At 39.5% G+C, this 19905-nt stretch overlaps 1 protein-coding gene across 1 annotated transcript in view; it reads left to right on the top strand.

The window, feature by feature from the left end:
- The first annotated feature begins 14588 nt into the window (after nt 1-14588).
- The window catches only part of srbd1 (S1 RNA binding domain 1), an 88897-nt gene continuing 83580 nt past the window's right edge, over nt 14589-19905 (top strand). Inside the window, exons 1-2 of the mRNA XM_061965485.2 lie at nt 14589-14795; nt 15131-15192. Coding sequence (XP_061821469.2) covers nt 15131-15192 — 62 coding nt within the window. The 5' untranslated portion in view covers nt 14589-14795. The remainder of the gene's footprint in view (nt 14796-15130; nt 15193-19905) is intronic.

Below are 19905 nucleotides of genomic sequence, written 5' to 3'. Positions count from 1 at the left end.
CGACTACCGGAGCCGTGGGTCGTCCGTGGGAGTGTTTGAGAGTGATTTATCTGCGGAATTGGTGAGTTGTAGTGATGGGTTCATGAGGCGTCATGAAGCGTTTCGACACATTGCAAAACTGTATTGATACTGTGTTGATACTGTGTCACTAAATACTGACATCTGCTGGACATTAAAAATCCCTACAGGCAACCTATGGACCGACTCAACTGACACTGATTTTATGACCTAGTACAGTGGTTCTCAAATGGGGGTACGCGTACCCCTGGGGGTACTTGAAGGTATGCCAAGGGGTACGTGAGATTTTTTTTGAATATTCTAAAAATAGCAAAAATTCAAAAATCCTTTATAAATATATTTATTGAATAATACTTCAACAAAATAAAGTTTAGTAAGTTCATAAACTCAGTGAAGCACAAGCTCAGGTTTGTCACTAAAATGTCTGTCAAAAAGAACTGTGAAAAGAAATGCAACAATGCAATATTCAGTGTTGACAGCTAGATTTTTTGTGGACATGTTCCATAAATATTGATGTTAAAGATTTTTTTTTTGTGTGAAGAAATGTTTAGAATTAAGTTCATGAATCCAGATGGATCTCTAATACAATCCCCAAAGAGGGCACTTTAAGTTGATGATTACTTCTATGTGTATAAATCTTTATTTGTAATTGAATCACTTGTTTATTTTTCAACAAGTTTTTAGTTATTTGTATATCTTTTTTTCCAAATAGTTCAAGAAAGACCACTACAAATGAGCAATATTTTGCACTGTTATACAATTTAATAAATCAGAAACTGATGACATAGTGCTGTATTTTACTTCTTTGTCTTTTTTTTTCAACCAAAAATGCTTTGCTCTGATTAGGGGGTACTTGAATTAAAAAAAAAAATCACAGGGGGTACATTGTTGAAAAAAGGTTGAGAACCACTGACCTAGTATATACAATAATATAAACCAAGTCATTGTATTTCATTTAGGATTATTTCATAAAAAAGTACATAAAGTGAAATAATCCAAGTTTTCTTTAATTGTGCTTTACTTGTGGATGAATTAAAAATTGTGAGCATTTAATGATTTCGCCGTCATTATATCAGATAAGGCGAAAACAACCAATTAATATTGGAATATTTGCTGTCCCGAAAATGTAGTATTAATTGTCTACCAAATGACAGCTATACTGTAAAGAATGTGTACACCAAAGTAAACCTCTATATGTACTTTTTTAGAGACATCAAGAAGAACGAATGTTTGCTGCTTCATTCGACGTGTTGTCGTGATCCAATACTCGTATTTTAAAAATATGACATTTTCTTTAACTTTAAGGAGCTTATGGGTGGATGGATGAATAAATAAATGAATGCATCTGATGTCTACCTTTGATTTGGTTTTAAGAAGTTTCAAATTGAACATTCACAAATAACGTTACCAAAAGTACCCGAAGTACCAGAGGCGGAGTTATGGGGGGGTGCATTTCCCACCTGCCATAAAATGCACCCCCCATCTATCTCTGGCCAGGAAGGTCCTAGAGACATGAAACTCACCCTGGTTACTCATCGTAGCCCCCCAGGTATACACTGAAAACCATGTGAAAATTGGACTACCAGAAGTGGAGTTATGGGGGGGTGCATTTCCCACCTGCCACAGAATGCACCCCCCATCTATCTCTGTCTAGGAAGGTCCTAGAGACATGAAACTCACCCTGGTTACTAATCATAGCCCCCCCGGTATACACTGAAAACCATGTGAAAATTGGACTACCAGAACTGGAGTTATGGGGGGGGGGGTGCATTTCCCACCTGCCATAAAATGCACCCCCCATCTATCTCTGGCTAGGAAGGTCCTAGAGACATGAAACTCACCCTGGTTACTCATCATAGCCCCCCGGGTATACACTGAAAACCATGTGAAAATTGGACTACCAGAAGTGTAGTTATGGGGGGGTGCATTTCCCACCTGCCACAGAATGCACCCCCCATCTATCTCTGGCTAGGAAGGTCCTAGAGACATGAAACTCACCCTGGTTACTCATCATAGCCCCCCAGGTATACACTGAAAACCATGTGAAAATTGGACTACCAGAAGTGGAGTTATGGGGGGGGTGCATTTCCCACCTGCCATAAAATGCACCCCCCATCTATCTCTGGCTAGGAAGGTCCTAGAGACATGAAACTCACCCTGGTTACTCATCGTAGCCCTTTCCTTGCAGTGGGGGGGATATTGCTGTTCTAAAAATGGCTATATATGTGTGTATACATGTATATATATATATATATATATATATATATATATATATTACGCACACACACACTGCTCTGTCAATCCAAATTAATTAATTAATTAATTACTTCATGTTTGAGCTGTTTTAAATCCCATGCCCTGTTTTAAATCCCATGCCCTGTTTTAAATCCCATGCCCTTCAGTTGGAATGACAGGGGAATGGGTAAATCATTATAGAGGAATGTACAGCACTGTATCCAAATGCTTAGTTCTAAACTGAAATTGCCCATAACCTTGGTACAAGACACTATGTTGTACCAATTTATAAATGCTGGAAATTCTGGAATTATTTAAGTAACATTAATAGTGCATGTGTGGAAGGGGTCCTCTGGGTCCTACTGTCTCACTTTCTTTTAACCCTCTATGTCAGGGTTCCCCAAACTTTTTGACTCGGGGGCCGCATTGGGTTAAAAAAATTTGGCCGGGGGCCAGGCTGTATATATATATATATATATATATATATATATATATATATATATATATATATATATTCATATATACATTGTCTTTATAATCAGTTTTGTCATTTAACATCAATTAACATTGATGTTCATCAACATTTAACATTGTCACGTTATCTATGGGAAAATACATTTTTAGACAATATGATTTGCCTGAGCAGCTAGGAGACACCAAGAGTAACAAGCGGTAGAAAATGGATTAGAAAAGAAAGATTTAAAAAAAATAAAATTAAAAAATTAAAAATTAAAAATTAAAACTTTTTGTTTAACTTCTGACTTCCTGTGGGCCGGATTTTGGATGCTGGGGGGCCGGATCCGGCCCGTGGACCGTAGTTTGGGGACCCCTGCTCCAGGTAATACAAGACAGTCTTGATTTTAAGAATTTGAAAATTGGTTGACTGCTTAACATATTGCTTTACTTTAACACATTTAAAAACAGATTTTTTCTCGGTAAATGATGACGTATTTCAAATGAGGTTTGCCACTAACATTTTTAAACCATAAAAAATATTGATGGCACAGATTAAATCAAATAATCAGGACAGCTTAATACAATTACATATTACTGGAGTTTATTTTAATTTCAGCAAGATATTTGAAGAAATTCGAGACTGAATATTGATGCATACTCTTTTTTCGGAACAGATGATCCCAGCAAGGTCTGTCACAGCTGTGGGATGGAGGAGAGCGATAACCCTCAATGGGTACGTTTTCACTGTGCAATACAGTCAGGCTGTGAAATAGCAGGGAGTAGATAACATCATTATTGTAGTAAAATGGAAAATGTATTTTGGTGACAATGCATAATGCGTATGAGTTCAAACAGTGTACCTTCTGTTTTAATGTGTTTGTGTACAAATAGGTTGAATGATAAAGAGGTAAAAAAAATAAAAAATTGTAATAAGCCCTACAAATGTTAGTGAAACCAACAAATACAGAACAGTTTACTTAACTCTTCCATGACCTACTCCCTCATTTCATACAGAAGCTGGAAAAAGGTCTCAGTCCATTTCATGTGTAGTATGAGCAAGTGGATTCTGTGGCTGTGAAGTCTCGATATGGAGCTGTAACAGTGATAATGATGAATTATTTAAATTCGGAATTTATATACATTTAATGGCCCAACTTATCCTCCTCACCTACATCCTCCTCCCCCACCTTAGATCTGCTGTGACATCTGTGATAGGTGGTTTCACCATGAGTGTGTCCTGAGGCCAGATGTGGATGGGGATTACCTGTGCCCTGCGTGTTCATGATGAGGGGAGTGTTGGAAGTATTAAACTATATTTATGTTATCCCCTTCTGCCCAATATATAATAATATTTCTGTTTATAGATGTATAGTTTTTTATGAGGAGTTACATTTTATTACCAAAAAGTGTTCTTGTCTTTGTGTTCACTTTATTTGACGTTTGACTTTGAATATTGTATATATAAATTATTTAACTATTGGTGGATTTTGTTATTTGTTTGTATTAAAATAACTTGCATTATACCTTGTTTGATAAGAAATTATATTTCTTCTCCTCTGACCTGAAAAAACCTATTTAATTACAAGACTGGTTTCAGATTATATTATCGTAATACCGATCTATTTATGATGTTTGGTGTGACAGGGACTTTATCTCTATTGTGAGGTAAACTTTGTTAGAGAAGTCCCATGTACCAAGAGCTGGGGACACTGTACATACCAAGAAAAACATAGGGGGTGCATTCTCAGGCAGCTGGCCTGAACGTCCTGCCTGAAAATGCAAATAACTCCACCTCTGGAGGTCCAATTTTCACATGGTTTTCAGTGTACACCGGGGGGGCTATGATGAGTAACCAGGGTGAGTTTCATGTCTCTAGGATCTTCCTAGCCAGAGATAGATGGGGGGTGCATTTTATGGCAGGTGGGAAATGCACCCCCCCCATAACTCCATTTCTGGTAGTCCAATTTTCACATGGTTTTCAGTGTATACCGGGGGGGCTATGATTAGTAACCAGGGTGAGTTTCATGTCTCTAGGACCTTCCTAGCCAGAGATAGATGGGGGGTGCATTCTGTGGCAGGTGGGAAATGCACCCCCCCATAACTCCAGTTCTGGTAGTCCAATTTTCACATGGTTTTCAGTGTATACCGGGGGGGCTATGATGAGTAACCAGGGTGAGTTTCATGTCCCTAGGACCTTCCTAGCCAGAGATAGATGGGGGGTGCATTCTGTGGCAGGTGGGAAATGCACCCCCCCATAACTCCACTTCTGGTAGTCCAATTTTCACATGGTTTTCAGTGTACACCCGGGGGGCTACGATGAGTAACCAGAGTGAGTTCCATGTCTCTAGGACCTTCCTAGCCAGAGATAGATGGGGGGTGCATTTTATGGCAGGTGGGAAATGCACCCCCCCATAACTCCACTTCTGGTAGTCCAATGTTCACATGGTTTTCAGTGTATACCCGGGGGGCTATGATGAGTAACCAGGGTGAGTTTCATGTCTCTAGGACCTTCCTAGCCAGAGATAGATGGGGGGTGCATTTTATGGCAGGTGGGAAATGCACCCCCCCCCCATAACTCCACTTCTGGTAGTCCAATTTTCACATGGTTTTCAGTGTATACCGGGGGGGCTATGATGAGTAACCAGGGTGAGTTTCATGTCCCTAGGACCTTCCTAGCCAGAGATAGATGGGGGGTGCATTATGTGGCAGGTGGGAAATGCACCCCCCCATAACTCCACTTCTGGTAGTCCGATCATCACATGGTTTTCAGTGTATACCGGGGGGGCTACGATGAGTAACCAGAGTGAGTTCCATGTCTCTAGGACCTTCCTAGCCAGAGATAGATGGGGGGTGCATTTTATGGCAGGTGGGAAATGCACCCCCCCCCATAACTCCAGTTCTGGTAGTCCAATTTTCACATGGTTTTCAGTGTATACCGGGGGGGCTATGATGAGTAACCAGGGTGAGTTTCATGTCTCTAGGACCTTCCTAGACAGAGATAGATGGGGGGTGCATTCTGTGGCAGGTGGGAAATGCACCCCCCCATAACTCCACTTCTGGTAGTCCGATCATCACATGGTTTTCAGTGTATACCGGGGGGGCTATGATGAGTAACCAGGGTGAGTTTCATGTCTCTAGGACCTTCCTGGCCAGAGATAGATGGGGGGTGCATTTTATGGCAGGTGGGAAATGCACCCCCCCATAACTCCGCCTCTGGTACTTCGGGTACTTTTGGTAACGTTATTTGTGAATGTTCAATTTGAAACTTCTTAAAACCAAATCAAAGGTAGACATCAGATGCATTCATTTATTTATTCATCCATCCACCCATAAGCTCCTTAAAGTTAAAGAAAATGTCATATTTTTAAAATACGAGTATTGGATCACGACAACACGTCGAATGAAGCAGCAAACATTCGTTCTTCTTGATGTCTCTAAAAAAGTACATATAGAGGTTTACTTTGGTGTACACATTCTTTACAGTATAGCTGTCATTTGGTAGACAATTAATACTACATTTTCGGGACAGCAAATATTCCAATATTAATTGGTTGTTTTCGCCTTATCTGATATAATGACGGCGAAATCATTAAATGCTCACAATTTTTAATTCATCCACAAGTAAAGCACAATTAAAGAAAACTTGGATTATTTCACTTTATGTACTTTTTTATGCCGAAAGAGGCGATTTAAAAGAGGCTATTTCAGCCAACAGCCGAGTTAGATATACTTTTCGAGACGAGTGATGCAATCGAGTGACGTAAGCGCGCTCCCGCGTCAGGGGGTGCATTTTATGGCAGGGGTGCGTTTTCCGGCACAACACCGGACCCATCACTAGTGAGTTGCATTTGTGTAGCTTTATGTAGCCTAGCCGCTGCATTCGTTTTGAATGGAGCGGTTAGCATCTACTTATATGCCCGGTTTCTCTGAATATAGTTAAACCCAATGAATGAAATGTTATTACTGTCAACAATTGTCTTATTGTTCTTGTGTTGTCATACTAGCTTTGATAGTTATCAGTGCTATGCATCCAAGGCACTTTATGAAGCAGTCCAGTCAACCACTGTGTCTGCTAGCACTCTATTTGTGGATGCAGTGTTTACATTTTGATACCTTTTTAGAGTAATGAATATTTTGATATAACAATTATTATATTTATTCTAATTGGATGTATGAATTATTTATTGTACAATATTAAGGAATATACTTTGCTATTTGAATACAGTAGTATTATTTAGTATTTAGTATTTGAATGTATTTTTTGTGTGCGCACTGGAAATTTGACTGGTCCTGCCCTTTTATACAGGCCAGGTTGGATGGCGAGCTTAGAGCCCCTGAACTAGAGTCTGAAGCTTTATGCCTGGAACCGAACTACTTGAACTGAATCCACCCAACCGAACCCCGGGCTGGTAGGAGGCTTCTCAGCAGCCGCCCTCTGTTTTCCCTTCTTTTTTGCCAAAACGCAACGAGTTCATTGCGGTCCTCCTGAACCTTCACTTTTTCCCCGTCCCTTCACTAAAACCCCTCTGGACACTGCCACCACAACGTGGACTTAGCGGGGCCATTTAATGAACTATGTATTTGTGTTGCGCTCATACCATCGTTGGTAAAAAACAAGGACTAAATCACGTATACTGATGTTGTAAATAACTGAACGTTGTGTGAATTGATGTATATGTGAATGGCCATTTGAATTTACATGTTTAATGTTTGTTATTTTTCCTATTATTCTTTAATATAATTTGGTACCACTTAAACATAAATCCTGTGTTCAGTCTTTATTACTCTCCATTCCTAGAGCTGAATTTAGTTCTTCTGATATAGCCCATACATATCATACACTGTTTTATTTAGTACTTGTACAGTGCTTTATTGAAGTAACATACAGGTTACAATTATCAAAGTTAAAATTAATCTTTTAAAAGTGCCATTACTTTTGTCATATGAGACTAAATAAGAAAGTAGCCGTATGATTAAAAAAAATAGTATTTTAGCGCAGAGATATGATACAAAAATGTGTTAAAATTTTTTTCCCGGCGATACATGAATACAATTTTCAGTGATGTATTGTTTGCAAAAATATCAAATACAATATTAAATATAATTATGATATATTGTTTTAAAAAAAATTACAATTATGTTAAAAGCAATTGCAATTATATTTCAGGAATTTATCAATTGCAAAACTAATGTAAAATAAAACAATATGTAATATTTATATTCGTTATGTAATATTGCAATTACATTATTAACTGTTACAAGTATAAGCAGAAAATGATAAATATGAATGGAAATTTATGTAATTCTTTTACATCAATAAACTCGGGAATAAGCGGTAGAAAATGGATGGATGGAGTAAGTATCGCATTATAAGATCGCTGCTACTCCCTCCAGGCCGGCAGGGGGCGACTTTAGGGTTCCAGGTTCGATCCCCGCTTCTGCCAACCTAGTCACTGCCGTTGTGTCCTTGGGCAAGACACTTTACCCACCTGCTCCCAGTGCTACCCACACTGGTTTTAATGTAACTTAGATATTGGGTTTCACTATGTAAAAGCGCTTTGAGTCACTAGAGAAAAGCGCTATATAAATATAATTCACTTGAAATGAAGATGATGAAGGAATAGAAAAGAGGAAAAAGGTTATGGTAGATAACTGCAAGATCATATATAAATTTAAATCAGATCAAGACATGAACGATATTAGTTTGATGACACTGGTTAAGGGATTAAAAAGGGACATTGGAGAGGTGGAGATGGCGAAGGTGCTCAGTGACGGACGGCTTTTGATCAAGTGTAAAAATGGAAAGCAAAAGAACAAAGCAATGCGGTTGCAAAAGCTGTGCAACAAGATAATAAAGGAAACAAATCGAAGTGGGAGAACGAAAGGGGGCAAGAGGAGTCGTGACAGGAATCCCAAAAGGTGACAATTTAGATGATTTGAAAAGAGAAATAAAAGGGGGAACTGTGATAAAATGGCAACCAAGGTAATCAAAAAGGTCAACCAACGAACAAGATTTCTCTACAGAATCTCCTCTCTGGTCAACAAAAGCACCATGAGGATTCTAGCGGGAACTCTCATTCAACCCTTTTTCGATTACGCATGCACCTCCTGGTACCCTAGCACCTCCAAAACCCTCAAATCTTAGACTCCAAACATCCCAGAACAAGCTAGTCAGATTACTTCTAGACCTCCACCCCAGATCACACCTCACTCCTACCCACTTCTCCAAAGTGGGCTGGCTCAGGGTGGAGGACAGAGTAAAACAACTTGCACTGAGCCTTGTCTATAAAATCCGCTACACCTCCCTGATACCGAAATACATGTCAAACTACTTCCTTAACATAAATGACCGCCATAACCACAACACCAGGGGGAGCTCCACTAACCACGTTAAACCCAGATTCCGATCTAACAAAGGTCTTAACTCATTCTCCTTCTATGCCACATCAATGTGGAATGCGCTCCCAACAGGTGTAAAAGAAAGGGCATCTCTATCCTCCTTTAAAACCACACTAAAAGAACACCTCCAGGCCACTACAACCCTAGACTAATACCCTCCCCCCACCACACCCCACCTCCCCGGATTGTAATTAATCAAATGTAAATAATCAAATGTATATACTTTTTCTTATGCTTTCTGAGCTCACTATGCTCACTGCTCGCTGTACAAATCCTACGAAGTCAGACCTACACTGTTTCAATGTCCATTTCTCAGATGATATACAAACCCCGTTTCCATATGAGTTGGGAAATTGTGTTAGATGTAAATATAAACGGAATACAATGATTTGCAAATCATTTTCAACCCATATTCAGTTGAATATGCTACAAAGACAACATATTTGATGTTCAAACTGATAAACATTTTTTTTTTTTGCAAATAATCATTACCTTTAGAATTTGATGCCAGCAACACGTGACAAAGAAGTTGGGAAAGGTGACAATAAATACTGATAAAGTTGAGGAATGCTCATCAAACACTTATTTGGAACATCCCACAGGTGAACAGGCAAATTGGGAACAGGTGGGTGCCATGATTGGGTATCAAAGTAGATTCCATGAAATGCTCAGTCATTCACAAACAAGGATGGGGCGAGGGTCACCACTTTGTCAACAAATGCGTGAGCAAATTGTTGAACAGTTTAAGAAAAACCTTTCTCAACCAGATATTGGAAGGAATTTAGGGATTTCACCATCTACGGTCCGTAATATCTTCAAAGGGTTCAGAGAATCTGGAGAAATCACTGCACGTAAGCAGCTAAGCCCGTGACCTTCGATCCCTCAGGCTGTACTGCATCAACAAGCGACATCAGTGTGTAAAGGATATCACCACATGGGCTCAGGAACACTTCAGAAACCCACTGTCAGTAACTACAGTTGGTTGCTACATCTGTAAGTGCAACTTAAAACTCTCCTATGCAAGGCGAAAATCGTTTATCAACAACACCCAGAAACGCCGTCGGCTTCGCTGGGCCTGAGCTCATCTAAGATGGACTGATACAAAGTGGAAAAGTGTTCTGTGGTCTGACGAGTCCACATTTCAAATTGTTTTTGGAAACTGTGGACGTCGTGGCCTCCGGACCAAAGAGGAAAAGAACCATCCGGATTGTTATAGGCGCAAAGTTGAAAAGCCAGCATCTGTGATTGTACACTGAAAAAAATAACTCATAAGATTTACTTAAAAAAATTATTGTAAGTATTTGCACGCAAATGATTTAAGTAAAATTTAATGCTGCAATATCAAGTAACACTCACTTGCCAGTATCAAGTAAATTCTACTTACCATATAACATAACAGTTGTGAAGATATTAAGTAACAGTTACTTAATTACATCCAAGTTTTAAGTTATATTTATTTAAACAAATTAAGTAAATTCTACTTGTTTTTCATCGGCAGGAACATCATTTTACTCAAAATTTTAAGTAAATTTTATATATCTGTAGTATTTGCTGTTATGAAGTAATTCAGTAGATTTTAATTATTTTCTTGTGCTTGACATTTTAATTTACTTGGTTGCATTACTTTACATTACTCACTAAAATTAGGTAATCATTGCCAGTTTTCTTTTGATAAATGTTACCAAATAAATTTAACCAATACTCTATGCATTTAATATATATGTATCACATATCACACAACTAAATTACAATGCAATTAAACAGTTTCTTTTTAGTTCAATTTTACAACCCTCTGAAACAGAGTTTCTACATTCATTGCAGAAATATAATACTCAACAACAACTTCTGGGAGAGGGTCAGGACAGAAACCGCCTCTTAAACTTTGAGCAGTGGTGTATGGATTATGTATACCCCTATTTAAATGGGGGGAAAAACAGAATGTACTGTACAAGTACTGCGTTAATAGTAAAAGTGCATTATATTGTACTGCATTAGAATTTGTACTAACAGTAAATTAAAGATGTATCTCCAGCAAAAGGTATTCAAAGTAAATAGTAGTAATAGTATATTTTTTAAAGAAAAAATCCAAAGGTTGTATGACTGGTAAACAACAAATACACAGTATTACACATTATACACCAAATCCAACATAGATCTGGTAACATAGTCACTTCTCAAATATGCAATTAAAATCTTACAAACTACACTGAAAAAGTGCAATTTCAACATTTAAACCAGTCCTCTGACTAGTGCACTTTTAAGTATGCAATTAAAACATTAATGAAATAAAATCAACTAAAAATAAACAGCTTAAGGTGTCTAACCATTCTTGTTGAAGAATACAATCTTTACTGTCATTAACAGATACCTTATTTGACAAAAAATGAAAAACATTTATGACAGGCAACCCACTAGTAAACCAAGATGAACTGGAACTCAGTGCTAATTCTTGGCATTTCTTCACAAGAGTCCATGCATTATGCTATGTCCTCAACAAGGGTCCATAAATGATGTCATTTTCCTCCTCTAGGATGACAAAGTCATAACATGCATTTAGGAAAGCAACTTCAACTTCAAGGTGTTTACTTTTGGGGACAGTTTGAATCCATCCAGCTCCAGCATGAGTTTTTGGAAGACTTCAAAAGTGTAGCGCAAAGTGGGAGGGTATGCCAAGTTCAGGGCATAAATCAGTCCCATGAGCAGTGAGCAAGCTTTCGCAGTACTGTTGCACCCTGGCAAAATCTCATGGCCTTCCACAAGGATGGAGACATCAACTGGATCCTCATCAGCACCGTGGAGTATTTTGAGGATGTGGTTACTGACATCACTCCGGCTGTCCTCCTGCATACAATTTACAACAAAAAAGAAGAATGTTATTGAGAAACAAATAATAGAACTGCATGAATCATTCAAAGTGACTTCATTATCAGGGAAGAATGAACACAAGAATATATGTTCCTTTGTCTGCTTTCCTCTTAACTTTAACATTAAATTAACCTGTGTCATTAAAAAATATTTTTAAATGATTAAAATAATGCTATACCAAGCAGTCTTCAAAAAGTTCCTCTTCCTTCTCACCAAGGTACAGTATAAGGCTGCGGATAATGGTTTCACGCCTCATCTCAATGCTCTGTTTCTGTGAACAGATTAAGAACATGAACATAACCATTATACATACACAATCAACTGTCAAGTGAAAACACAAGTGCATATATTTGCTCGTGTTTTAAGTGCATGGACCCAGAGCGTGCAAGGGCATGGAATCTACCAAGTGTGAGGCTTGTCCTGTATGTGTATACTGTATGTGTCTGTGAGTGAGAAAAAAAGTAGGTCCAGCTCCCTGTAAAACATACTGTATGAACAAGCAAAACAAGCACACCTGACTCAGTCTGTCCAGGAGCGGCCTCATCTTGATCCCCACGGCACCTCCCTTGCACAAAGTCCACTGGCTCCTCCAAAGGGCACCCTGAAAATGAAGAGACACAATTTGTGGTATTCAAACAATGGTCTAAAATATTCAGCCACAATTTTAATATTACATTATGATGGATGAATAAGGGAAAATAACAAAGCAATATAATGCATACATTATTTTCTACTTGCCTGAATTATGAGAATAATGTTCTGTTCTGATTTGCTTCCTGTTGATGGAAAAATATTTCAATAAGAAATAAACTACATCATAAACATTAATGAACATTTTGTTTTGTCTAGCTAAATAAAACAATTAACACATGACAGATTTATTTGCGAGTAGAAGTTGTAATGAACAATCCATTCTTTCATTGAATTACAAAAACATGTTGCTGTGGGCTTCACACCGATAGCTAGCTTCTTGTCAAAAAAAAGAAAGGAAAGAAAACTGCCAGTGAAGTCTCCTTGTAATCGCAAGCTGATGCTCTCAAAGACCTCTGGCACTTCTGTCAGTAAATGTGTGTTTTAAAAACCTATTCTGGGGCATTTCTCCCAAACATTCAGCAGTATCGCCCCCTCATTCCCAATGCACATTAATTAACATTAATTCACTAACGTTAACGTTACTTCAGTGTCGCCGCCAAAAGTTTTACAGAGAACAATACCATGTTCTACTATGTTGACGTCAGTTGATAAAAGTTATACCGTTAGGTTGGTGGTTTTTTAATATCCTAACTTTATTTAGTTAACTTTAGTTTTTATCAGGAAAAACTGTAGCCCTCCCACTACAGGCCAGCACGGACCAATGTAGCGTTATGCTAATTTTTGTTACTGAACTTACTTACTTACTTACTTAACTTAACTTAATTAACTTATGAGCAGTTACATATCTTGCGCCAAACTACATGCAGACGTATATTATCACAAATTTAAAACAGAACGTAATATACCTTACCTGTGGGATGACTTGCCGGAGCCTGTTGTGCTGTGCGCATGCGTCGTCGTGCATGCGTTTCAAAACACTAGATTTTCAGAGTAAAGTTTATGTAATATTTTTAGGTTTATGTACGTACAACTATTAAACATTTAAATAGTATGAGGAAACATAAGTAAAACTTACTCTTCCCCCATAATTCATGTATTACGTTAATAAAATGTTTAATTTTACTTAAAAAACTCTAGTTCTTACTGGATGTTAAAAATATTAGGTATAAATTATCACAGTTACTCTAATAGAGTTTACAGCACCAAAAAGTCACTTTTTTTTTCAGTGTATGGGGGTGTATTAGTGCCCAAGACATGGGTAACTTACACATCTGTGAAGGCGCCATTAATGCTGAAAGGTACATACAGGTTTTGGAGCAACATATGTTGCCATCCAAGCAACGTTACCATGGACGCCCCTGCTTATTTCAGCAAGACAATGCCAAGCCACGTGTTACATCAACGTGGCTTCATAGTAAAAGAGTGCGGGTACTAGACTGGCCTGCCTGTAGTCCAGACCTGTCTCCCATTGAAAATGTGTGGCGCATTATGAAGCCTAAAATACCACAACGGAGACCCCCGGACTGTTGAACAACTTAAGCTGTACATCAAGCAAGAATGGGAAGGAATTCCACCTGAGAAGCTTAAAAAATGTGTCTCCTCAGTTCCAAATCGTTTACTGAGTGTTGTTAAAAGAAAAGGTGATGTAACACAGTGGTGAACATGCCCTTTCCCAACTACTTTGGCACGTGTTGCAGCCATGAAATTCTAAGTTAATTATTATTTGCAAAAAATAAATACAGTTTATGAGTTTGAACATCAAATATCTTGTCTTTGTAGTGCATTCAATTGAATATGGGTTGAAAAGGATTTGCAAATCATTGTATTCCGTTTATATTTACATCTAACACAATTTCCCAACTCATATGGAAACAGGGTTTGTAATACATTGTAGGCAATACAATAGAGAAAGGGAAATACTGGAAAGTAAGTTAGCGAAAGAGAAGATTAGGTTAGCAGTGGAAGATATTTTAGGATTGCACTCAGAACACATAGGTTATAAAGCATTATACACATATTTAAAAAACATTGGGTTAAAATAAAAGAATATAGAGTAGGTTTCCACCTCGGTCCACACTCCATTTCAGTAGGTGGCGGTAATGCACACCAGAAGGTTGCTTGCCAACTGCCATTAAACAAAAGAAGAAGAAGAAGTCAGAGCATTTGCTCGAGTTGCTTTCCCTTTAACTAGCTTGTTGTCAATATTGTAAACATCCCGAGAAACAAAGGTAAAACATTTATGACGTTTCTTATTACCGCACTGTCAGGCGAGAACGCCGAGTAAGAGTCGTTGTTTGGCGTCATGTCGGTGAAATATGACGCGCCAAATTTAAAAACGAGACACCCAATTAGCTTGGGTAGCACCCCCCGCCACCCCAAAAGGGACAAGCGGTAGAAATGGATGGCTGTCTAAGCTAGCAAACCAGCTATGCTTAAACAGGGATTGTCTGCTAAGTAACACAATTAACAGACGCCTCTATGTATTAATTGGCCTTAGCAAATAACTGGCTTCGTCTGTGTAATTTATGAATGTATTTGTTTCTATATTCGTCCTCTTAAACAGATGAATCGACGACCAAGAGCCACTGTCAAAACTGTGGACTATGGAGAGCCAGAAGATGACTGGTGAGCATTTTATAAACAACTGAACGGGACAAGCGGTAGGAAATTAATGGATGTTTTTATTTCTTCCTTAGCCAACTACTTAGTGTTGAACGTTTACTTCTTTTTGGTGCTCCCAGACAGGCCTTCACTGTTTCTGTACCACATACAGTACAGGCCAAACGTTTGGACACACCTTCTCCTCATTCAATGTGTTTTCTTTTTTTTCATGACTATTTACATTGTAGATTGTCACTGAAGGCATCAGAACTATGAATGAACACATGTGGAGTTATGTACTTCACAAAAAAAAGGTGAAATAACTGAAATCATGTTTTATATTCTAGTTTCTTCAAAATAGCCACCCTTTGCTCTGATTACTGCTTCGCACACTCTTTGCATTCTCTCGATGAGCTTCACGCACACCTGTGAAGTGAAAACTAGAGATGTCCGATAATGGCTTTATTGCTGATATTCGATATAGTCCAACTCTTAATTACAGATTCCAATATCTACCGATATATACAGTCGTGGAATTAACACATTATTATGCATAATTTTGTTGTGATGCCCCGCTGGATGCATTAAACAATGTAACAAGGTTTTCCAAAATAATTAAACTCAAGTTATGGAAAAAAATGCCAACATGGCACTGCCATATTTATTATTGAAGTCACAAAGTGCATTATTTTTTTTAACATGCCTCAAACAGCAGCTTGGAATTTGGGATATGCTCTCCCTGAGAGAGCATGAGGAGGTTGAGGTGGGCCGGGTTGGGAGCGGGGGGTGTATATTTTAGTGTCCCGGAAGAGTTAGTGCTGTAAGGGGTTCTGGGTATTTGTTCTGTTGTGTTTATTTTGTGTTACGGTGCGGATGTTCTCCCGAAATGTGTTTATCATTCTTGTTTGGTGTGGGTTCACAGCGTGGCGCATATTTGTAACAGTGTTAAAGTTGTTTATACGACCACCCTCAGTGTGACCTGCATAGCTGTTGACCAAGTATGCGTGGCTTTCAATTGTGTGTGTGAAAAGCCATAGATATTATGTGACTGGGCCGGCACTCAAAGGCAGTGCCTTTAAGGCACGCCCCCAATATTGTTGTCTGGGTGGAAATCGGGAGAAATTCGGGAGAATGGTTGCCCTGGGAGATTTTCAGGAGGGGCACTGAAATTCGGGAGTCTCCCGGGAAAATTGGGAGGGTTGGCAAGTATGACTGGGGGATGCAACTGCTCTGTACCTCTCCCTACGTCCGTGTACCACTCCGTACAGCGGCGTTTTAAAAAGTCAGAAATTTTACTTTTTGAAACCGATACCGATAATTTACGATATTACATTTTAAAGCATTTATCGGCCGATAATATCGGCAGTCCGATATTATCGGACATCTCTAGTTTGGACACACCTTCTCCTCATTTAATGCGTTTTCTTTATTTTCATGACTATTTACATTGTAGATTGTCACTGAAGGCATCAAAACTATGAATGAACACATGTGGAGTTATGTACTTCACAAAAAAAGGTGAAATAACTGAAAACATGTTTTATATTCTAGTTTCTTCAAAATAGCCACCCTTTGCTCTGATTACTGCTTTGCACACTCTTGGCATTCTCTTGATGAGCTTCAAGCACACCTGTGAAGTGAAAACCATTTCAGGTGACTACCTCTTGAAGCTCATCGAGAGAATGCCAAGAGTGTGCGAAAAATTAATCACAGCAAAGGGTGGACATTTTGAAGAAACTAGAATATAAAACATTGTTTCAGTTATTTCACCTTTTTTTGTTAAGTACATAACTCCACATGTGTTCATTCATAGTTTTGATGCCTTCAGTGACAATCCACGAGAGAATGCCAAGAGTGTGCGAAAAAGTAATCAGAGCAAAGGGTGGACATTTTGAAGAAACTAGAATACAAAACATGTTTTCAGTTATTTCACCTTTTTTTGTTAAGTACATAACTCCACATGTGTTCATTCATAGTTTTGATGCCGTCAGTGACAATCTACAATGCAAATAGTCATGAAAATAAAGAAAAGCCATTGAATGAGAAGGTATGTGCAAACTTTTGGCCTGTACTGTATATATATCGGAATGTGGCAAGAGCGGACACATTCAATAACTCAATTTGAATATTTAAATAAAGGGAAAGCTGATAAAAAGGCCACCAGTGCAAGTCAGGTTTAGGCCATGTCCCCCCCACAAACACAGATACTTTCAAAAACACATATCCGGGTTAAAATGATCTCCATCCACACGTGTAGTTTCAAAATAATCTCTGTCTGCACACAAACGCACACACCATCTGCCATGCACATTTTGTCCAATCAGAAGCTTGGAAAAGCCGCCACAACTGACATTATGGTGCGTTCCGTTTGTATTGGGAAGTCAGAATTTCCAAGTTTCCAGTCGGAATTTCAACTGAAACGCCCCCCTGAGTTCATTTCAAAGATGGCTGCTCTAGATCTGTAAACATTGGTATTCGCTTCTGTAATATCCATTATTTGCACTTGTGATTAATTTTATTCGCAGTGAATCAGCCAAATACGATGTATTGTTGTACGTTTATATACGGTAACGTCACTGTAGTGTAAATTATTTCATGTTGTATATACGTTCTACATTGCTAGCAATATTGTCCGTGTTTCCTCTTCATCCACCGTGTTTGAAGGTTGTAGACAGTCAATATTTTCCCATAAGTTGTTAATATTCAGACAAGGCGAGCGCTAAAATAGCTTCAATCAGTCAATCAATCAATCTATCAATGTTTATTTATAGCCCTAAATCACAAGTGTCTCAAAGGGCTGCACAAGCCACAACGACATCCTCGATACAGAGCCCACATAAGGGCAAGGAAAAACTCACAACCCAATGGGACGTCGATGTGAATGACTATGAGAAACCTTGGAGAGGACCGCATATGTGGGTGACTCCCCCCTTCTAGGGGAGACCGGATGCAATGGATGTCGACTGGGTCCGACATAATATTGTGAGAGTCCAGTCCATAGTGGATCTAACATAATAGTGAGAGTCCAGTCCAATGTGGGGCCAGCTTTCGTGGGTGTAGCCGTCTTGATTTCTGACATCGTAACTGGAACGCTCACACCTCGGCTGTGACGTCGTTCCCAACTCAGACTTCCAACTTTCGAGGTAAATAAAATGCAGCACAACACCTTTGTTATTCATTCCATCCATCCATTTTCTACCGCTTGTCCCGTTTGGGTTCGTGGGGGGGGGCTGGAGCCTATCTCAGCTGCATTCGGGCGGAAGGTGGGGTACACCCTGGACAAGTCGCCACCTCATCGCAGGGCCAACACAGATAGACAGACAACATTCACACTCACATTCACACACTAGGGCCAATTTAGTGTTGCCAATCAACCTATACCCAGGTGCATGTTTTTGAAGGTGGGAGGAAGCCGGAGTCGGGTACCCACACAGTCACGGGGAGAACATGCAAACTCCACACAGAAAGATCCCGAGCCCGGGATTGAACCCATGACTACTCAGGACCTTCATATTGTGAGGCACATGCACTAACCCCTGTACCACCGTGCTGCCCACCTTTGTTATTATAATGTTTATTTTCCTATAGAGGGCTTCGGATTGTTCTACTTTTCCCACAATGCATTGCCGTTGGTCATATTACAAGGCTTCGTTTGTAAAGCTTTCGAGACTCTTATAATTTTGAAAGTTGTTCAAGGGGCGAGATGGGCTGTGTTAGGTAGTTCACAAAGTCCAGGTAGGAGGCATCAGGGAAGGTGTTGTGGTCTCTACTAGGGTAGCAACAATTAGTCGACAAATGTCGAGAATAAAATTAGTCGTGACGTCATCACTCTTTTTTCCGGGCGGAAGCGGTTCCGCACCGCCACTCGCAAAAACATCGCCAGTGATGTCATATAAGTTGCGAGAACATTTCCTCTTATTCTTGTTAAAAACATGAATGAATACATTGCTCATTTTAAAAGTTAAAGTACCAATGATTGTCACACTCGCACTAGGTGTGGCGATATTATTCTCTGCATTTGACCCATCACCCTTGATCACCCTCTGGGAGGTGAGGGAAGCAGTGGGCAGCAGCGGTGGCCGCGCCCGGGAATCATTTTTGGTGATTTAACCCCCAATTCCAACCTTTGATGCTGAGTGCCAAGCAGGGAGGTAATGGATCCCATTTTTATAGTCTTTGGTATGACTCGGCCGGGGTTTGAACTCACAACCTACCCATCTTAGGGCGGACACTTTGCAAGGCAGACCCTGTTTTTATGGCAATACATCTGTGATACGCGAACATTTAAAGCGGAGGCATGATGTTGGACATCTGGAGGGAGGGTGCTGTCTCAGCATTGTAAAATACCAAAAGCAAAACACACTAAAACATATGTTACCATGTACTAAAAGATCATTCAAATTAGTCACGTCCTTCACTTGAACGAGCATGGAATCAGGAGCGCACCTGAAAGCACCACCCAAAGGGAGATGCTGGCATGTGGTGGGCGGGTTTCGTGTGGACACAACTCAGTCCAATTGTTGTCCCCAAGACACAGTAGACAAAGCAATGGCGGGAAATGACCATAGACTAGTCCCAACTGCAACTTGAGATCTCGAGACGGGAGCCACACACGCACCAAGGTACACACGTGTCGCCAATCAAACGGCTGCGCAGCACGGCGTATCGTGAACGAGTGCCAGCCATCCACAAGGCTTTATAGTGTCTCTGTCTGGTGCCAACGACAGGTGTGGTGAA

The sequence above is a fragment of the Nerophis lumbriciformis genome, linkage group LG02 (genome assembly GCF_033978685.3).
Source record: "Nerophis lumbriciformis linkage group LG02, RoL_Nlum_v2.1, whole genome shotgun sequence".
Taxonomy (NCBI): Eukaryota; Metazoa; Chordata; class Actinopteri; order Syngnathiformes; family Syngnathidae; genus Nerophis; species Nerophis lumbriciformis.
Note: the sequence above shows the minus strand (reverse complement) of the source record. Positions and strands in the feature narration are given on the sequence as shown.